Source organism: Rattus rattus, chromosome 8 (assembly GCF_011064425.1).
Source record: "Rattus rattus isolate New Zealand chromosome 8, Rrattus_CSIRO_v1, whole genome shotgun sequence".
NCBI lineage: Eukaryota > Metazoa > Chordata > Mammalia > Rodentia > Muridae > Rattus > Rattus rattus.
This window is the reverse complement of record NC_046161.1, coordinates 71,379,125-71,398,514: the sequence shown is the minus strand read 5'-3', so window position 1 is coordinate 71,398,514 and position 19,390 is coordinate 71,379,125. Positions and strand designations below refer to the sequence as shown.

The window sequence follows — 19,390 nt, the reverse complement described above, 5'->3', positions numbered from 1 at the left end:
CGTGAAGATCAGGCCCGTCTCGTTAATAATTTACACGCCAAGATTTGGGTTAGTTTAAATCATTGATGAACCCTGGCTGGCTCTACTCTTTATGGAGCCTTGAAAATGTTCCTCATGCACACACTCTCATGAATAGCCATTGATTTTATTCATATAATGAGGGATGGCTGAACAGTGTCTAGCTGTGGTTCCAGCTTCTTAGAGGCTGAGGTGGGACAACCCCTGGGTGCGTGAGGTTAGGTCCAGACTGAACTGTTAGAACTTCTAAAGAGATTTAGAGTTTAGAGGCAGTCTATTTTCATCTGGGAAAGGAAATCTTACTGATATGTAATTTATCATTATTAATTCTATATATTACAGAAAGAGAAATTAGGAAAGCAGATTCCATTGTCAATGAAAACACAAAAAAGGAAGCCATATTGTTTGTACAACACTTACCATTTTTGAAGATTAATGTGAACTTTTAGATTGGAAAATCATTGTAAAATGTTATCAGAATACAATCTAGTATTTGTATGGAAACAAATTGAAGATGTTAAATTAAATTTCGCAAATTATTATCTATGCACGTTATAGTCCTCAGTATTTGATTAGCTGCTATAAAATAAGGGTTTTTACTTTTTATATAATCTTGAAACTTAATTTTTCTTCAGGCAAGCTCCCTTGAAGCGTGTCATGTTAATCTGCCTGTGATTTATCACCCTTATTGTCCTGTGGAATGATGAATTCCATTTCTAGTGCAGGAAATTCTTGTCATTAGAAAGAATTGCTGTTTTCTTTTTCTCCATTCTTTTGTAGTTAGACGAGTTGAAAGCTGTGTTTATGTTATAGCTTACATCTATATATTTCCAGGTAATTGGATGAAAATGTTGTCTGTGTTTTTAAATATTTCATAGACTACAGGCCTAACTGTGCTTTAATTTTTTCATTAATTAATTCTTTCATAATTCCTATTTGAAGGTAGGACATCTGATTTACTAGGGTATGACAGGAGATCAAGAACTGAAAGAAACCTAGCATCCTTCTTACATGTGAATGCTAAGGTTCTCCTAGCCTCATACGTGGGCAGTGTAAGAGAGGACAAAGTCTGATAGAATCCTGGGTCCACAGCAGTCAGGAAAGCTGACTTCTCTGCGTCAAGCAGCATTTATATGTTCTTTATGTCCAGAATCTATAGTGAGGCAGAGTACAAAGTTAGCTCACACATGTACATAGTTAGGTCCACCTAGAAACTCAGTGGTTCTCAACGACTCACGATGCTGGCATTGCTACCTCACTAGAACTTCGTATGAAGATGTTCACATTCAGCTCCAGTCACTACTGCTCTCTTTCAATCTGCCATAGAGCAAATTGAATGTTTCCAAACTTGGTTGATCTCATTCGCCCATGTAATAGACAATTTCTTAGGCAGGCAGCTGGCCAAATTGAAGCGGCTCACATTCCCTAATCTCCCTTGTACCGGGGGCAGTTCTGCATGGCAGGGCATGTTGGATGGGATTGCTAAGTTCATAAATTTTCCCCTAGCAGTTTCACTGCCATAAAATATGATTTCCAAATGCTGTTCCCAAATGTCAGATGCTAAAGCTGATGAGACAAGGCAGAGATGAATGTATTGCAGCTCGAAGAGATTCGGCCGGGCAGCCTAGTGAGCAGATTAGGAGCTGACAAGTTGTCTGCAAACAGCCTCTCAGTACTAAAAGCAAAGTTCGAGACTAAATGAGAAATCTAGTAATTGAGTCTTATTATTGAACGATTTTTTTTTACATCAAAATGTTCTAGGGAAGAGAGTATCATTGTGCATTAGATGGATTTTAAAAAAAAAAACTCTTTTTAATAAAGCTTGTGATTTTCTGAAATTCACTCCAAATCCATTATTGTATCAATTTATGATCCTTTTGAATTATTATAAAACATCTCCACATTCTACCCTAAATATACAGATTTATACAGACGTGCAGTCATGACCACATACTCTGAAGAATGCTCCTTTTGGTAACTAAAGGGGGAGGTAGAAATAATTACTGGGCTTGTTTGGGCCGTGAGCATGAGGCAGGTGCAGGGATGAAGGGCTGTGACATTGTTTTGATGGCCTGTGAGCATGCTAAGCCCACAGTGCGAAACAATGACTTGCTAATCACGTGACCTATCCGTTTAGCTGAAGGTAACTTCTCTACGGAAAATTTTCACTCTAATATAAAATACAATATCTTAATTCAGTCTTACAAGGCAATATGTAAAACACCTTTTCCTCTTTATACTAATAATGTAGTTCCTGAGATTAGATACATTATTGCCTCCTTAAAGCTTTAAAGAGCCAGTGTGAAGGTCTGGTGGGAAACACAGGGGGACTGTTACTGTTTTATCTGATTTTTCCAGAGACGCTTTCTTTTTCTTTATGAGAAATGGTGTTTCCCATGCCTGCCTCTTCCATTTCATTTCCCTTCTGACCTGTTGCAGTGGAGGAGAGGATGTGTTTTGGTTAAAATGACCATTTAGAGCATTGGTTCTCAACCTGTGACCCTTAGGAGGTTGAATGACCCTTTTGCAGGAGTTGCTTAAGACCATCAGACAAGAACAAATATTTTTACACTATGAAAAGGTCACAGCATTAGAACGATTGAGAAGCACTGATTTAGAGAATTCTTCCTAAGCACACAGAGACAAAATAGGATCATCATAGGAGAAATTTCCTCCACGCATCCTCATTCCCCGTTCCCTCCTCCCTTGATATTTTTAAACATTCAACTTGTCTCCCTGTTCTCTCAATTTCTCTGTTTGATGATGATGTGAGCAACTTTCAGATTGCCATTTAATTATCCATGAAGTTATATATTGACTGTGACCTTCAGATGACCTTCTTTGTTCCACCCAGGTGAAATAACAGGCAAATACCTTTGTCACAGATAAGACGAACAATGCCTCCTTTTACACAGAACCTCATAAATTACCAACTTCTCTTTTTCAAAAGTCACTTCAATCAAGGTGGCTTGGTTTCTTCTGTCATAAATGTCCCTTCTATCATGACTAAGCTTTGATTCCTGTCTTCAGGTAAGATGTTTACAGGAACCTTTTAAGGTGTAAAAATGACTAAATGACTTGGATCATTTTAAGGCGTGAGAAACAGAATATCTTTCAGTGTTACACTGACTTTCAAAGGTTTAGTTTAAAAGATTTGGCATCTCTCAAATGGTGCTATCTCCGTGAATATTTCTTCCCCCCTCCTCCTTTCCTTTCGCCTTTCCTTCCCCCCTCCTTTCCTCTCTTCACTTCACGTATATGAGGAGGAATTTATCATGGATACATTGGTTAATGTATGTAATAGATAATTTGTCATAAACATAATTAACTTACTCATTTGCATTTATTGAAAAATGTCCCTTTGAAATAATATTATTTCTCATCCAGGATACAATCAGATACACCCACTTCATATTTATGCTTTCATTACTCTTCTTGGCATTAAATTTTTCTTGACCTTGTCTTCATGTCAAAATGGAAAGATCATGCCTAGAGCACTATAGATTTTGTTGCCAGCATTTATGTTGCTAAGGGAGACTTTTTTCGGCACCACTTTACCTGATATATGTAGGGATAAGAATCTTCCAGAGACTTTCCTTTTTAATTGTTTTTGTCTTTAAGCAAACAGACTAAAATGGTGTTGCTACTTCTGTTGTCACAGTACAAGGTGTTAGTTACTAGGGAGTAATTGGTGGTAACCCTCACTCAACAGGGGAAGAATAGCACCATGTAATCTTTCAATAGATGTGTTCCGAAACCTGTGTAGCCCATGGTGTTCTTGAATTTCTATTCCAGGGGCTTGAGCATTGTCACATTTAGGACCTCTCACAGAAAGTGCAGCCTGGTTTTTAATAAGAGCCTTGTTAAAATAGATTTTCTAAACTCCATTTTGGTTTTGATCCTAAAACTATTAAACAAGAGAACTTCAAAAACTAAAGACTATTGTAGCAAATGGATGCTATTCACAGGTTAGAGCACTAGAGAATTTACTGGTTGGTAGGAAAATGTCTCTCCACAGGAGTCGCTATGACAAAGGGTCCCCTTGAACTTGGAGTCAAGACAGCCCATGTCTAGTACTGCAGAATGCTCTGATCACATGCCTTTGGAATATTTATGCCTCTTGCTCAAGATGGGATTGAATCTACCGTTATCTCCCTCTTTGCACAGTTCCTGTGCACAGTTTCACTGGAAATGTTTTAGATGACCATTGAACGTGGGCGTAGTGCTGGAGGAACAGAGTTTACTGGGAGGCTGTGTCTCTTAGCCGTGTCAGAAGATGCACCCTTCAAGTCTCACCAACACGAGACTGCAAAACACATTTTAGACATCATGTATGTTTTCAGGGACTTGTAACCAACCCCAGTAGGGGCTGTGGGAACAGACATGATTCCTTGGACTCACTGGTTAGCCAGCATAACCTAACGTGTGAGCCCCTGGACAGCAATAGCCTCTTGTCTCAAACTAGGAGGAGGAAATATGCATGTGTATACTTGTACACCACACGCACTCACATATAACACATACACACAAATTAGGTAGCTGTGTGGGTTTATTTCCTCTCTCTATTGTATTTTAGTGGCCTGTATACCTTGTTTTGTGCCAAGAGAATTTTTTTTTTAACTGTGGCAATGATATAATTTGAAACCAGCTGTTTTGACACTTCAAATATCGCCTTTTCTGCTTGGATTGCCTTGGATTCTCAAGGGCTTTTCTGCTTCCATTTGAATTTAGGATTTTTCCTAAGTACATGAAAATCACTTAGACTTTGATGCATTTTGTCTTTACCATATAGGTGTCTTTTGGTATTGCTACTTCCAATATTAACATTGCCAGGGCCTGCATCTGGGAAGGCTCTTTGCCATCTACTGTCTTCAATTTCTTTCTCTAGTGTTTAGTGTTTTCATTCTATAGGCCTTTACCTACCTGATTAAAGTTTTTTATGGTAATTTTCTTTTTATTAGATTTTCCATGTTCTTCTTCCTCCTCCAATTCTCCCCTCTCTCCTTAGCCCTCTCCCCTCCCCCCTTCCCTCTCCCCTCTCCCCTCCTCTCCTCTCTCCTCCCTCCTCCTCCCCCCTCTTCTTCTCCCCTCTCTCAAAAATATCCTTAAACCAAAGACAAACAAAAATAAATATCAAATCAAGTAAAACAAACTAAGAACAATAAGAGAAAGTACTCGAACTAAACAAAATGAAACAAACAAACAACAACAAAACCTAACAAAATAGCCACGGGCATCTGATTAATTTCTCCATGCTTGACAGCACAAGTAAGTAATGCCTTCAGCATTACTTTCTTGGCATCAGGTTGCAGAGGGTAACCAGTAACACTGACAATAGTCAGCAATATTTCCAGGAATTTATGGGGCCCCCTTGTAACATACTTCTAGTACTGGAGGCTTTACTTTGTGACATATGGTTTCTAGTTGGGGTATTGTGTTCATCATTGTTATCAGGTCAATATTCTTACATATTCTTTTAGTATTTGAAATTATATGTTGATTTTGCATCCTGCTAAATCTATTTATTAAGGCCTAATGGTTTCTGCTGGAGTTTTAAAGAAGTTTTAAGGACCGGCTCATGTCATTTGGAAGTAGGATTTCTTTCCTATTTTTCTTACTTTTCTATTTTTACCTTTTATGTTTTTCTTAGGTCTCTTTGCTCCAGCTTAGAATTTAAGACTATGTTAAACAAGAGAAGAGTTACAACCTTTTCTTGTTCTACATTTTAGGGAAAGCACCTTTGCTGCTTTACCATTTAGTATACAGTAGCTATGGGCTTTGCTGCTTGTAGCCATTGCATTCAAGTATATCCCTTCTATTCCCAGCTTTTTATTTAATCATGAAAAGATATTGGCTTTTGTCAAAGGACTTTTCTATATCTACTGAGATGGACCTGTGGTTTTTATCTTTAAGTCTATGTGCTGTATTTTGGCCATTGGTTTGTATGTGTTGAACCAATCCTGCATACATGGATTGTTCCTAACTTGGTCAAGGTGTAAAATCTTCTTAATGTGGTCTTGATTTTGGTTTGTAAGAATTTTATTGAGAACTTATGTTCCCCCTCTCCTTGGAGGAAGCCTTATTCTCCTTTTAAAGTACAATATTGGCACTTCTTTCTTTGCAGTAACCAAAAGATCTCTTCTCTCTTTCTCTCTCTCTCTCTCTCTCTCTCTCTATATATACATATATATATATATATATATATGTATTATGTGTACATATATATGCTATATTTCATTAATTTCTTCTCTGATCAAAGGTGATTTATTCATTCTTAATGTGTTTATGTAGTTTCTGCAATTTTTCTTGACATTACTTTTAACTTTATTGAGCTATGATCTTATAAAATATATGAAATTATTTCAACTTATTTGTGTTTGGTAAGATTTTATTTGTGGCCTAGAATTGCACGTTGATACTCTGATGTATCACATTTTCTAAAAGTATTTTGATATTCAATGTTGTGGATATTTGAAGCTAGAATGTTTTTCTCCCAAATATTTTTTCTGCCGTGAGCTCTCAAAAGTGTACTTTGAAACAAACACACAGCTAAATGTTCTGGATTAAATAATGCCTTAACATTACCACTCTGAGCATTAAGTTGGAGGTCATCTTCAGCTTCTTTGAATAGCTGGAAGAACAAACTTGGAAATGCAATTGCCAGGCTAGTGGTTCCTCCCAGTATGGTGGTGTTATGGTTTGTAAAGTTAGCATTGCTGTCTCTCTCCCTGTTCTTTTGTTCTTGTCAGTCTTTGTGTAGTGACTTTTTCATTGCTGGGAGAAAGCATCATGAAAAAAGGGCAAGCTAAAGAATTTATTTTGGCTTATGATTCCTAAGTGTTAAGAGTCCATTATGGTGGGGAGGGATGGCAGCAAGCCTTGGCATGGAATAGGAAGCTTAGAGATCACATCTTCAACAGCGAACATGAAGCAGAAAGACAGAGTTAATAAGAAGTGTAATGAAAACAAGAAATTCTTAAAACTGCCCTACCACATGTCATTTTCCTTTAGCAAAGCCATACTTCCTAAACTGCCCTAAACAACCTCACCATTTGGGAACCATCTATTTCAGCACCTACCTTTCTACAGGTCGACCACCACCTTCCTAGCTTCCCTGCCCTGCACTATTAAACACCATTGACCTACTCTGTTTCTGTACTTGGGCTCTTTCACATTTTTATGTAAGATGTGCAATATTTATCCTTTTGTGGTTGACTTATTTCACCTGAAATAATATCTTTTAGAGTCACCCGTGTTGTTGAGAGTGGCAAGATTTCCTTGGATAAGGCTTCCTAATATTTCAATGCTCAAATTTCACATTTTAAAAATCTACTCTTTATTGACAGGCTCTTAAGCTGCTTCCTTATCTTGGTTGTTGTGAATAATGTTGCCATAGTTAAATGAAATGGATATGGTCAACCAGTTCTGGAAGTTCTCTGAAGGAGTACAATTTTAATATATCTACTATTATAATTTTCTTCCAAAATCGTTATAATTTTGGAAGGAGATTGACTTCTTTCTGAGAAATCAGTGAGTACACCTCCTTTCCATTTTGAGCGGATAAAAAGCTTTTAAAATAAGGTACCCTCTCATTTTTCAATTTGAATTTCTGCAAATATGTCCATATGTACAATGTAAGAATGCGAAATAAAGCACAAACAGAGAAATGTGAAAGACAAGGCATCTTAACACTCTCCTGCCGCTGTGCTGAGGGACTGTTTTCTCCATCTGTTCGGGTGAGTTCCTGCCTCAACCATCTTCATACGAACCCATTGCCAGACACCATACGCTTGAAACGCCGTGGTCTCTGAAGTCTATCTTGAGAATTAGGTTGTAATTATTTTTAAAAATATATAGAAGATTTGAAATAGCTAAACATATGCTACATTTTTCTCGATTCACAAATTCACCTTTTTTTTTTCTTTTTTGGTTCACATCAGTTTTTTAAAATAGACGTGTTAGTTTAAATACGTCTGTTTTTAGAATTTAGTTTTGTGAACCGGAAGTTATCGCTCACATTCACAACTCTGAAGCCTAGCTTACTAGACCGATCTTCAGTACACGTAGCCAGCCAGAATCTCTTTCATAGTACTGCGTGGTTTGTGACAGTATCTGTAAAATGGCAAACTCATTTTGGATAAAGGATTCATTCTTTCAGAATATAGTATAACTCTTCTCAACTTGTACTGGGTCCTGCCTTAAATTGAAAGAGAAGATAAGCCCTGTGGTTTTGATTTTGAACAGTTGCTAATGTAGTTTACTGTTTCAACAAAAAGCTGGCAGATGCCTAGGGTTTGAAGCTCAGACTTGGGGCATGCAGTTGGCTTGGTCTCTGCAGATAACACCCAGCATGAACAGACAGCATCCGTTCAGAGTGGATTTTTCTCTATCACTTCCAAACCCCAGGAAAGGAGGTAACATTTAAAATGCTAGGAACAGAACAAAGGAGAGTGAGATCTGCAGTCTTTAATGAGAAGAGTCCAAAGTGCCTTGAAATGTCCCTTTATTGCAATGGAAGTAGCTTTTGAAGTTAAGAGTTTAATGGTTGAGGAGAACGTAACCTTTTTCTAGAGTGGCCCCTGCCTCAGACAGGACTGTGACATTCATTTTCTGATGTCTCTGTCAATTAGGCAGAGCCAAATCAATTTACTTACCACATATTTGCCTGCTATTTTTCCCTCTAATGAACAGGATATTACTGCTTCATTCTCCCGGGTCTTCTTGAAGTTTTGCAGTGCACCATATCAACATCAATGAAAATAATTTGCTCCTTTTCAACAATCAAACTTAAATAAGGCTCAAAGTTTGGGGAATGTTTTAAAAAGTAATTTCATATTGAAGAGGGCAATTATGAAGAGAGCAAGTGGTTTGAAACGTTTTACCAGAAATAGCTATGCTGCCGATTTTACTAATAAGAGCGGGTATGATTTTTTTCCTTTGAAAATTAGAACTTGAAGATCCACATGCTTGCTGCTGAGGTGGAGGAGAACGACAATCCCTTCAGATCATTTAGAAAAGCCATTTCCACAGTGACATGCTGAGCACAAGAAAATTCACTAGTGTGACACTGGATGTGGCTGAGATATGAGAGATTATTAGCATGCTTTAATAAAAACTGAAAAAGAAGTTTGAAACCACGGCCTGGGGACAAAATATGTTCCACTAGTATCTTTAAGGAACAGCCATTCAGAGCCTGCCTCACATGTGCCCCATATATCTACAGCTACCAAGACTATATAAGATTGATGAAGCTAAGAAGGGCATGCTGACAGGAACCGGATATAGATGTCTCCTGAGAGACACATCCCAAGCAGGTCAAATACAGTGGCGAATGCTAGCAGCAAACCACTGAACTGAGAACGGGACCCCCGTTGGAGGAATTGGAGAGAGGATTGAAAGAGCTGAAGGGGCTGGCAACCCCATAAGAACAATAATGCCAACCAATCAGAGTTCCCAGGCACTAAACCATTACCCAAAGACTATACATGGACTGACCCAAGGCTCCAACTGCATATGTAGAAGAGGAAGGCATTGTTGGGGACCAATGGAAGGAGAAGCCCTTGGTCTTGCCAAGGTTGGACCCCCAGTGTAGGGGAATGTAGGGGAATGTCGGGGGCAGGAAGGGGCGTGGATGGGGAGGGGAACACCCTTATAGGAGAAGGGAAGGGGGAAGGGATAGAGACTTATGTCCGGGAAACCCGGAAAGGGAATAACATTTGAAATGTAAATAAAAAATATCCAATTAAAAAATGAATAACCTTATGGGAAGTCGAAGTCAGCTGCTCCCGTTTACCTGGATCTTGTCAAGGCTACTCTCACAGGACCGTGGCGTCAGGTCCTCAAGTAGATGTGTTGAGTCTACAACGTCCATGGACGATTCCTTTATAAAATGTCTGCAGCTCCCACCTAAAGTAGGAAGATTTGTGCTTTGCTCATTTTCCCTGTAGAGTGATTTCTGAATGGTTGAAAGTCAAGGCTATTCAAAGTGAAGCTTCATGGAAAGTCAGGGCTCTCCAGAGGGGTGCAATGTTTTCCCTTAATCTTGCTTCATTTAGTTTTAGCTTGTAGGAGTTACTCTAGGGTTTATCATTTAACTTTTTCACTAAAATAATCCTGATAAAATAAATGCCTTCCTTTAAGGTAGCCAAAACTCTACAATGATCTAGATGAAATAAACTAAAACTGATATAAGCATAAATAACGAGACATACTGTGTCCAGATTAGGCTCATCAATCCTAAGTATAAATTTAAAATATTGGATTGACAAGTTGACCAGGTTTTAGTTATGTGTATCGTTTGAAATATAGATGTGTATCTACACTTTTGTCAATACATCTATGAGTAAGCGTGTAATTTGGTCTTGCTCTGGAACTAATAATACAGCATCACAATGAGACATTTACAGAGTAGAGCCTATGAAATTGTTAGTATTGTTTGACGACAACATACTCAAGTCATACATTTAAAGGAATTGTTGAGGCGAATAATAAAATTCCTTTATAGAAAATGATATAAAATGTTAACAACCTAATTTACTGGGGGATAAATATATTTTTCTTGTTGTAATAAATATAATACAGAAATGTGAAATGGTAAATGGAAATTTTCCTTTGTAATCAAACACTTAGAAAACACCCATGAATCAGCCTTGGAGATGTGGGGAAAATGAGTAATGAAGAATTCAATATACTGAATTTTATTATGTGTCTAAGTCAGAAAATACACTTTAAAATATTTTCAACTTAGTACATTTATGTTCTAAATGTGAACCATACAAAAAGTGACATTCCTGAGCCTTCTGGGAAAACTAGGGAAAAGCATTGTGTAAATTAAATAACCTTATGGGAAAATATGAAGCACACTGAGTCTACTTAAAGACTGTGGTATGCTGGTGCAGTTACAATAAGAACCCCTGAGGACGATGATGGCATAGAAGAACCAGGACAAGGGAGGAAGGGCTAAGGGGCTTCCTGCCCCAGTGTGGGGTCTTGAGCTCAGATCTCCAGCACCTATGTGTAAGAATGGGGGCAAAAGGGTAGAGAGGAGACAGGTGGCTCTCAGGGACTTTTTGCTCAGCCAGTCTAGCTGTGCTCCAGGCCCAGCAAGAAACCCCATCTCCAAATTAAAATAATAATAATAAAACACAAGGCAGAGATGGAATTGAGGAAGACATTTTAAAACCCACCTCTGATGTTCATGTGCATGTGTGCAGGCAAGAGCATCTGCACACATACCTTCAGAATGGGCAAAATTTCTTTAAGCAAGACAGTATTTTCTCCAAATGCTAAAGGGTAAAACGCAAAGGGAAAATATAATCAGAGAATCTAAATGCTATATTTAATATCCATATACAAAAGTTTAAGGATTACATGAAAATCCATTAATGGTGAAGCATTTTAAATTATTTTCCAGCTTATGACAGAGTAAATGGCAAACAGAAGCACCAATGCTCAGAGTTAAATCTAATAAATAGATATTTGAACTCTAATCTTATAACCAAACCCAAGTAAGAAAAAACATTTCTTTGCTATTGCTTTAATATCATAAAACACATCTCTTAGGACAAAAAGCACCTTCCACTAATTGTCAAAGTAGAAACGAGACACTCAAGTTTGTCAGAACACAAAATTTTACAAATTAACAGACTGAGAACCCTCAAGAGTTCCCTGACATATGTATATGAAATATTTGCTTTGCAATGAATTTTTGATTGATGAAGAAACTGAAAATAAAATTTATATTCTTCTTTAGTTCCACTTCTACTTTTTTAATAAGTAAAAATCATATATATCTCTAAGTATACAATTTGATGTTTTGATATTCTTATAGATCACAAAATTGTCTCGATCAAAGTAGCACATCTGCCCCCATCTGTCCACACAGAACCATTAATACTTGTTTTAATTGCTATTTTGGGAAGAGCACTTTGGATCTATCCTCTCAGCACTTTAATATATACTGCAGAATTGCCAGTTACAGCAATGTTGCCTACATTAGACCTCCAGAGGTCACTTAATTTGCTTAAGTGAAGATGTCTACCCTCTGGCCAACACCTTATGTGTATATAACTGCTAACTCCAGTCATCCTACATTGCAGTGGCTCACCAGAACTTCCTGTTCCTCTCCAGTTGTAACTCAGAGCCCATCAACCAACATTTTCTCATCTCCCACCACTCTTCCTCCTCCCTGTCCCTCAACTACCATTCTACCCCCTGTTTCTACAATGTCAACTCTTTCAGGGTGCACATTATATTCGTGAGGTTACTGTTATATTAGTGAGGTACCTGTTAGTGTCTGGCTTTTCAGTGATCAACATACAAATCTATGTGTCACAAATGGCAGGATTCTTCTTTAAGGATGGCAAAGTGTCTCATGCCCAGATGTATTATATTTCTCTTCATCCATTCTGCTGATGAATATATATCCAAAAATGTTGCTGCATAAGCCATCATCAAAATACTTTTCATTATGTTTTTTTTATTCAGACATTTATTTAAATTGATTTTTTGTAGATGATATAAGGGTCAAATGTCATTCTTCTACTTGTGGCTATCCAGTGTCTCCATTTATGCCTTGCATCTTTAGTAAAGGTCATGATGGATTTAACTTCGGGCTCTCTGCTCCAGTTCATTGGCCTGTGCATATCCCTTCCCACTGTTATCATAGTATTTTGATTGTTAAAGCTGTGTGATGTATTTTGAAACCAGGAGACAGGTTTCCTGGCATTTAAAAGTGGTGTTAGGAGACTGCACCTGGGCTCATAGGATTGATAGAAGAATCTAATATTGTCATTTTAGATTGTTCTGTGTTTTGATGTTTTAAATACTGGTTGTGTTATTTTATAATAATACCCAAATAATGTTTTAAAATAATAGATTAGAATGCATTTTTAAAAAAATAATTTAATGTCTATCTTAAAGATATATTGAAATCTTAGGACTTAAAATTGTTGTTTATTAGACTATTAAAATAGTCTTTGGGACTTTTTTAAAAAACTGTCTATACGCTTAGTGAAGAAAGGAAAGAGAATAAAAGTTAATTGAGCATTCACCTTGGAAAACCCAAGAAAAACAATGAAACCAAAGGCACAGACAAAAAAATTAAAGAAAACATTATTTAGGAGGAAACTATTATCTGCTGCATATAAAAAGCAAGAGAGTGAAGATTGATATTAGACAGCTAGAAAGGAGAAAACTGTAGAAATCACAGACACAAATTGTATTCTTTGAAAGCTATGTCAAGCAGCAAGCTGTTTGCTAGAAGATTAGCAAAATGGGAGAAAATAGAAAATAAAAAGTAGACAACACAGAAGCTACTAGAAGGGCAACCTCTCTCCATCTTACACAGAGGTAAATCCAAGGGAGACGTACAATTAAGAACAGACGTGGGAAACGTCAAAGGTATTAGTTTCCCGACTAGACCCTCAAACCTGTAACCAGAAGAGACACAGTAAAATGGTAGAAGGTAGTTTCATGAGCACAGTGGATCCAAGGGGAGGCAATGCAGATCGCCGTGGGTTCTCTTCATCTAAGGATAACAACAGAAGTATTGGCTAACCCTAACGATGATGACAAGCCAGTTCAACCTTATCGTCAATACCCAAGAGACAGTACACAGAAAGGAAACAGTCCAACATAGCTATGGGCAGTCATGAAACCATCCCAGATTCACCTACAAAGAACTTAGCAGTGCACTGGAGCAAACTGTAACTCGGCAGGTAGGATGCATTCCAGACATGCAAGGAGGAAGCTGGCAGAGCTCTGTGGACTTTTCAAAGTCACTTTTAGCGAACAAAAATCTATTAGGTGTTCCAGCCAAGGATGGATCTGTAAATTATTATATATATATATATATATATATATATATATATATATATATATATATATAGGACTCTGAGGGATGTACTTTATGATAGAGACCACAGGGAGAAAATGAAGAAATAGAACGACATACTTTTAGAGCTATAACAGCATCTTGATAGGTGAAACTGATAAAAAACAGGTGTAGAAACTAAATCCTGAGCTGGCTTCTCAGAGATCCTTGATTTTCTTTCTACCTTAGAGCTCTCAACAGGCTGAGGATTTAGATGTGCCCGAGGATAACCTGCCAGAGATAAAAGGACAGCAGCTAAAACACGGAAACAGCACCAGTTACTTAAATAACTATCCCGGAGACCCTGTCTTTTAGTGGCTGGCATTCTCCCCTCCATCAGGTTAGAGGAACGTTGGGATTCAGATTGAAGGGGGAGCTGGCCCAGCCTGAAGCCTCGTGTCTCATGTTGATAGCCTGTTCTCTTTTTTTCCTACTGTATCTCAGAATATTATCCCCCTGGCCTTTCTTTTCTGCTAGTTATTGTTCTTTTGACTTCTAGCCTGGTGATTTGGAAAAATTTCAGTGAGATAATCTGATCAGCCAAAAGAAGAAAACCCTGAAATGGCTGAGATTTCCATATTCTGTATGGTGAACTCCAATGGCAGTATGTGGGTTCAGTCAGTATCTCTAAGAAGCCCTGTGTCCGACTCAAATAACATGAACAGACAGTATATATCCAGATACTTGGAGAAAACCTCCAGTGCAAAACACAACAAAGCAAAATAAGCAAAACCACTAAACCAGGAGTTAAACAGAAATGCAGAAGGGCGATTATCTATGGAGAGAGAAAAAAAAATCAATACTAACGTTTCCAGATGTTAAGGAAAACAAAGACCTTAGTAAATTCAGAACAAAGTGGTGTTTAGAGGACAGAGCAGTCTTGGTAATAAGTGAAGAATAACACAAGTTATACAGAAGGAAAGTCAGAGTACAGGGGCGGGGGAAATCAACAAGTCCCAGTTTGCTTTGGTACCACAAGTCTCAGAGCCTGAAAAAGTGTCTCGAGTGTTAAATATTGTCATCTTGCATGCACTTTTCATTCTAAGTACTCAAGTAAGCTTGGCCAATACTCACCTCTTCGGTATGTCCACAGTGATCAAATTATGCTCTTCCTTTTTGCTCAGGTGTCTATAGGAGCTGAGGATGCCACATGATCTCATAGAAGTGTGCAGGCTGCACTTCTTAGGCCAGAGATTGGTCATGATGAGGTTTCTAGTAAATTGTGCAAAGCTTGGTTTGATTTGATTCCCAAGTGTGATGGCTGCATAACTTCTCATGGATCTCAAGACTTGGCCCCCATTATTCAGAGAACTGGTACTCTACATTCTAAGAAATCCAGAGTCTGCAAACAAGAGACTCCTAGGCCACCCTTTTCTATTTTTTTATTCTGAAGCTGAGGACCAGACCCAGAGTCTTGCACTTGTAAGGCAAGCGCTCTACCACTGAGCTAAATCCCCAACTTTTTCTAAGCTTCCTCAACTGTCACCAGGAGCATTGTCCTGTTCTTGTACAGTGAGGTTTGCTCCTGCTTCTCAATTTTCTACTAATTGCTTTTGACACTAAATAAGGCAATTAGTTGTAACTATGTGACTGAGGAAATAGAAAAAATTAGAATGTTTCTATGTAAATGACAGTACAAAATTTAATAGATCAACTATATATGTTTCATTTAAATTGCTTACTAGTAGGAGTAGTATTGAGTGGTATTAACCAAAGAAACTAAACAAAAGAAAGAAAGGAAGTATGTACTAAGAAAAAAAGGAGGTAAATTCATTACTACGCTAGCTGAGTTGACATTTCAGGTAGTGTTCCTAGATGTTCTAAGAGAATCAACTGAATACCCAAAGAAATGAGTAACTAGCAATGTTCCTCTTATGATCAGCATTTTCATTTACTGGTTTTAAGGCCCATCAGAGACTTTAAAAATATTGCTTAAAATGAAGGACACAAACACAAAACCTTTATTTTATTGTGACAAGCTGAGTTTACCTATTAGCCAAATGTCATTTTGATCCACATGTACAGCCTTCTGTTATTTACAAAGCACACAAGTAATAGAAAACATCATTGAAGTTACAAACAATATCATTTATCCTTTAAAATTCAATATTAATGTACTAAGTATCTACCATATCCTCTTTTTCTTCATTCTGTGGTCAGAAAGGTAAGAAAGTAGGTTGCTTGTCATACAGTAAATGTCCTAGTGGGCTTTGTTGTAGGACAATCAATTTACCTTTTGACAAGTAAGGTTTCAGAAGTATAAAACATTACTATGTATCTATAAATATTAGCCCTTTGTTTTTATAATTATATTTCCTATGTTTAAGTCGGCTCCCTCTAACTTTCATGGATTCCTTGTTTCATTCACGTAACTCATGTTCTTATTTACCTGCCTATTCCTTCAGTCTCCTGCATTCACCCTTTTCCATGTTAACAATCTATCCTAATTAAATATGGCTTCCTCCACAGCAAACTCACCTGTTTGCTGAACTGCCAGGTTCTACCCAAGACAAAACTGCTTGGAAGTGAGAATGGTCTTTATTTCTTTTAGACTTGCTTCCAGCTGATCCTTTATTTTTGCTCAGCTCAGCTGGAGTTTCTTAGCCTCTGCTCATAAATTAATTCCTTCCCGTTGCTCTGGCAAAATTCTACACCAACTCAGCTGCGTTAATACATTCCTCTGCTGACTCAGTTTTGCTGCTTGCCTGGGCCCAGTCAACCCCTCCAGATAGGTTCTGCAAGTCTCTATACATTTCTTCTGTCCATACTTTCAGGAATAACAGACAGCATCTGCAGGGGATATGTTGCAAGCTCCTGGATTGCTTTCAGGAAAGGCTGGAGGTAGAGTGGAACAGATTATTCAGAGTCCCCATGAAAACAAGTATCCTGTTAGAGGTTCTAACATGCATCTCTTAGGGAAGCTGTGGTGTGCTTGATTTTCATACACTAACTTATCCTCTGCCTTTCTTCTTCCTAGGAGATGGCCATCCCTCACAAGCCTGTCTCTCTCCATCCTTTCTATCAGTCTAAACTCTATCCTCCTGCTAAGTCCCTGCTACGTCCACAGACCCTCTCTCATGCTGACTGTCTTACCCCAGGACCCTTCAGTCATTTGTCTTCCTTCTCACTGAGGGACGAACAAGAGAAATCCCCCTCTCTACTTAGTCAGGACACATACAATAAGGTGAGACTATTTTGCCAAGATGAGAATTGCTCTTTGCTACGAAACTTTAGGGTGCTACACATCTAAAACTTACATATGATATCATCTAGATAAAAGACCTGAATGCTTGCATATTTAACATTTAAATATATCAAACATATTAGATACTTGGGTTGAGTTATAGTACTTTAATTAGGTGACAATGACTTTGAGGGATGATAGACATGCAGTTTTCTTAAGTCTATTCCTTCTCTGTGTTCCTCATTATTTCATGGTCTTAGCCCAGTGCAGAGATACCAAGGAAATGTCTAGAATTTAATAGGGTAGAACTATTAATTTATGTTTTAGTCTTATTTCAATATCTTTAGAAGTTTAATTAATTACAGTAAATTGTTGAGGGAACATAGTGCAGACCATAAGTAAGGAATATTTAGAATTACTTCAAGTATCTGCAAAATAACATTATTTTATTATATATTATGTCCATTTTCCTAGCAGTTTATAGTATAGTGTATACATTTTATATACTATATATAGTACATGTATATATAATTCTATAAACACATGTGTTTTTATATACTACATAATCTATATATACTATATATTTATGTATATAATTATGTATATAAATTTTATGTATAGTATATGTATAATGTACACTACATATAGGCTATATGTGTGTGTATACACACACATGTTTGTAAAATGCAAAATATTCAGCACCTGGGCTTTACATATATGCTAACGTATTATGATATATTTATGATTGCCATTGGAATGCATTCATGAGACCTGTTAGCAATGCACAGCACCACTGTGTGGCCTTTGAATAAATGCCTTTGCCATTTTGAATGTTATATAGCAAACTGGTTACCTAATACAGACTCCCAGACCCTAAAAATTCTCTACACTAATAATTGACCTTCAATTAAATAAATAATTCAGATCAAAAAATCTTATTTAAAAGAATTCATCAAAAATTTCTTCATGTCCAGTAAAACACATCACTGACATTAAAAATAAAAACAAAGACATCTCCTAGGAGATGTCAGGACAAAACTCATTGGTCCTTGAGATTTTATTCATTAAAAAATAATGTTGATAACCTACTTCAAACAAAGTCATCTGAAGAGTAGGCATGGGCATATAAAGATTTAGCTTTTTCTATTTTGTCATCTGTGACGAGTGAACAGTCAGTTATGAATTAAATAATGTTTATAGGATCAATTACCTACCGACAACATTTAGGATGACATTACTATGGGTTTTAGGCGTGTCCTGCTATTGGTGTTTGATAGAAAGAAGTATATAGTGGGGAAGGAAGCATGTTAAAATGATTTTATGTTGTTTAAAATATATATGAAAAAATTTCATTATATGTTATTTGTGACAATAACGTAACAACTACCTGCCTTATAAATTATACTGCATGATGGGTAACAGTCATATTTTATAGTATTAGTTATATGAAGCAGCTTCATCTTTAGATATCTTTGTGGTACTAATTGCAACTGTTCAACAACATTAGATCTACCATTCCATTCCTAGTTTGGCTTTGCTTGTCCAGGCTTTGAAAAATAATTTGCAAAAGCCATAGGCATGCAGGTATTGTAGATTTGCCTGTAGGAGCCAGATTGCAGTGGGAAGGGTCACTTGAGTTTATGCGATTGATATCAGCAGAGGCTCCACAAGTAAGGGTCTATTTCAGAAAAGAAATTGAAGAGGTAAAAGCTGTGTATGAACTGGACAATCTTCATAAGTAGATTTTTGTCTTTCAGAGTCTAAGATTCATCTATATCAAACAAAAGCCATTCACATTCAAAATGCTAATTAAAACCATCTTGTAATAAGACAGTGTTTGTCAAATGAAGATTTAATTGATTGATCATATATTTCTATCCCCCTATTAAAACATAATAGTTACTAAATTTGATAGCAACATCATAGCTGTGGCTAATATTTCCCAATTACCAATATTTTTATTTGTTTTCTTGAAAAAAATCTGCTGGCCTGGAGTTGTAAAACATAATCTGCTATCAAATGAACTTTATTCTAATGTGCTAATGTTATTGCCAAGTTTGACCTTACAGCTTTGCCTACAAGTAAGTCTTCTTACTCTTCCTTCTGAAGAAGTCCCTGGAAACACATGCTGAATTGGACAGGATTGGACTGCGGGGTCCACCAGGCATACATTTTATTGTTGTTGAGTTCTAGTGCATTCTTCTACATTTTCACCAGATGCTTTGTGTCTTAAACTCTGACCCCAATCCAGTCCCTCCATACTTTCTAATCAAAGTCCATGATGAGGTCACACCACATCATGGGATGAGGTCCAT

At 37.2% G+C, this 19,390-nt stretch overlaps 1 protein-coding gene across 5 annotated transcripts in view; it reads left to right on the top strand.

The window, feature by feature from the left end:
- Mlip (muscular LMNA interacting protein) overlaps positions 1-17,493 on the top strand; it is a 199,064-nt gene extending 181,571 nt beyond the window's left edge. For all 5 annotated transcript variants that reach the window (XM_032911536.1, XM_032911540.1, XM_032911539.1 and 2 more), the window contains one exon: positions 16,869-17,493. In XM_032911536.1, coding sequence (XP_032767427.1) covers positions 16,869-17,141 — 273 coding nt within the window. In that variant the 3' untranslated portion in view covers positions 17,142-17,493. The remainder of the gene's footprint in view (positions 1-16,868) is intronic.
- The last annotated feature ends 1,897 nt before the right edge of the window (positions 17,494-19,390 follow it).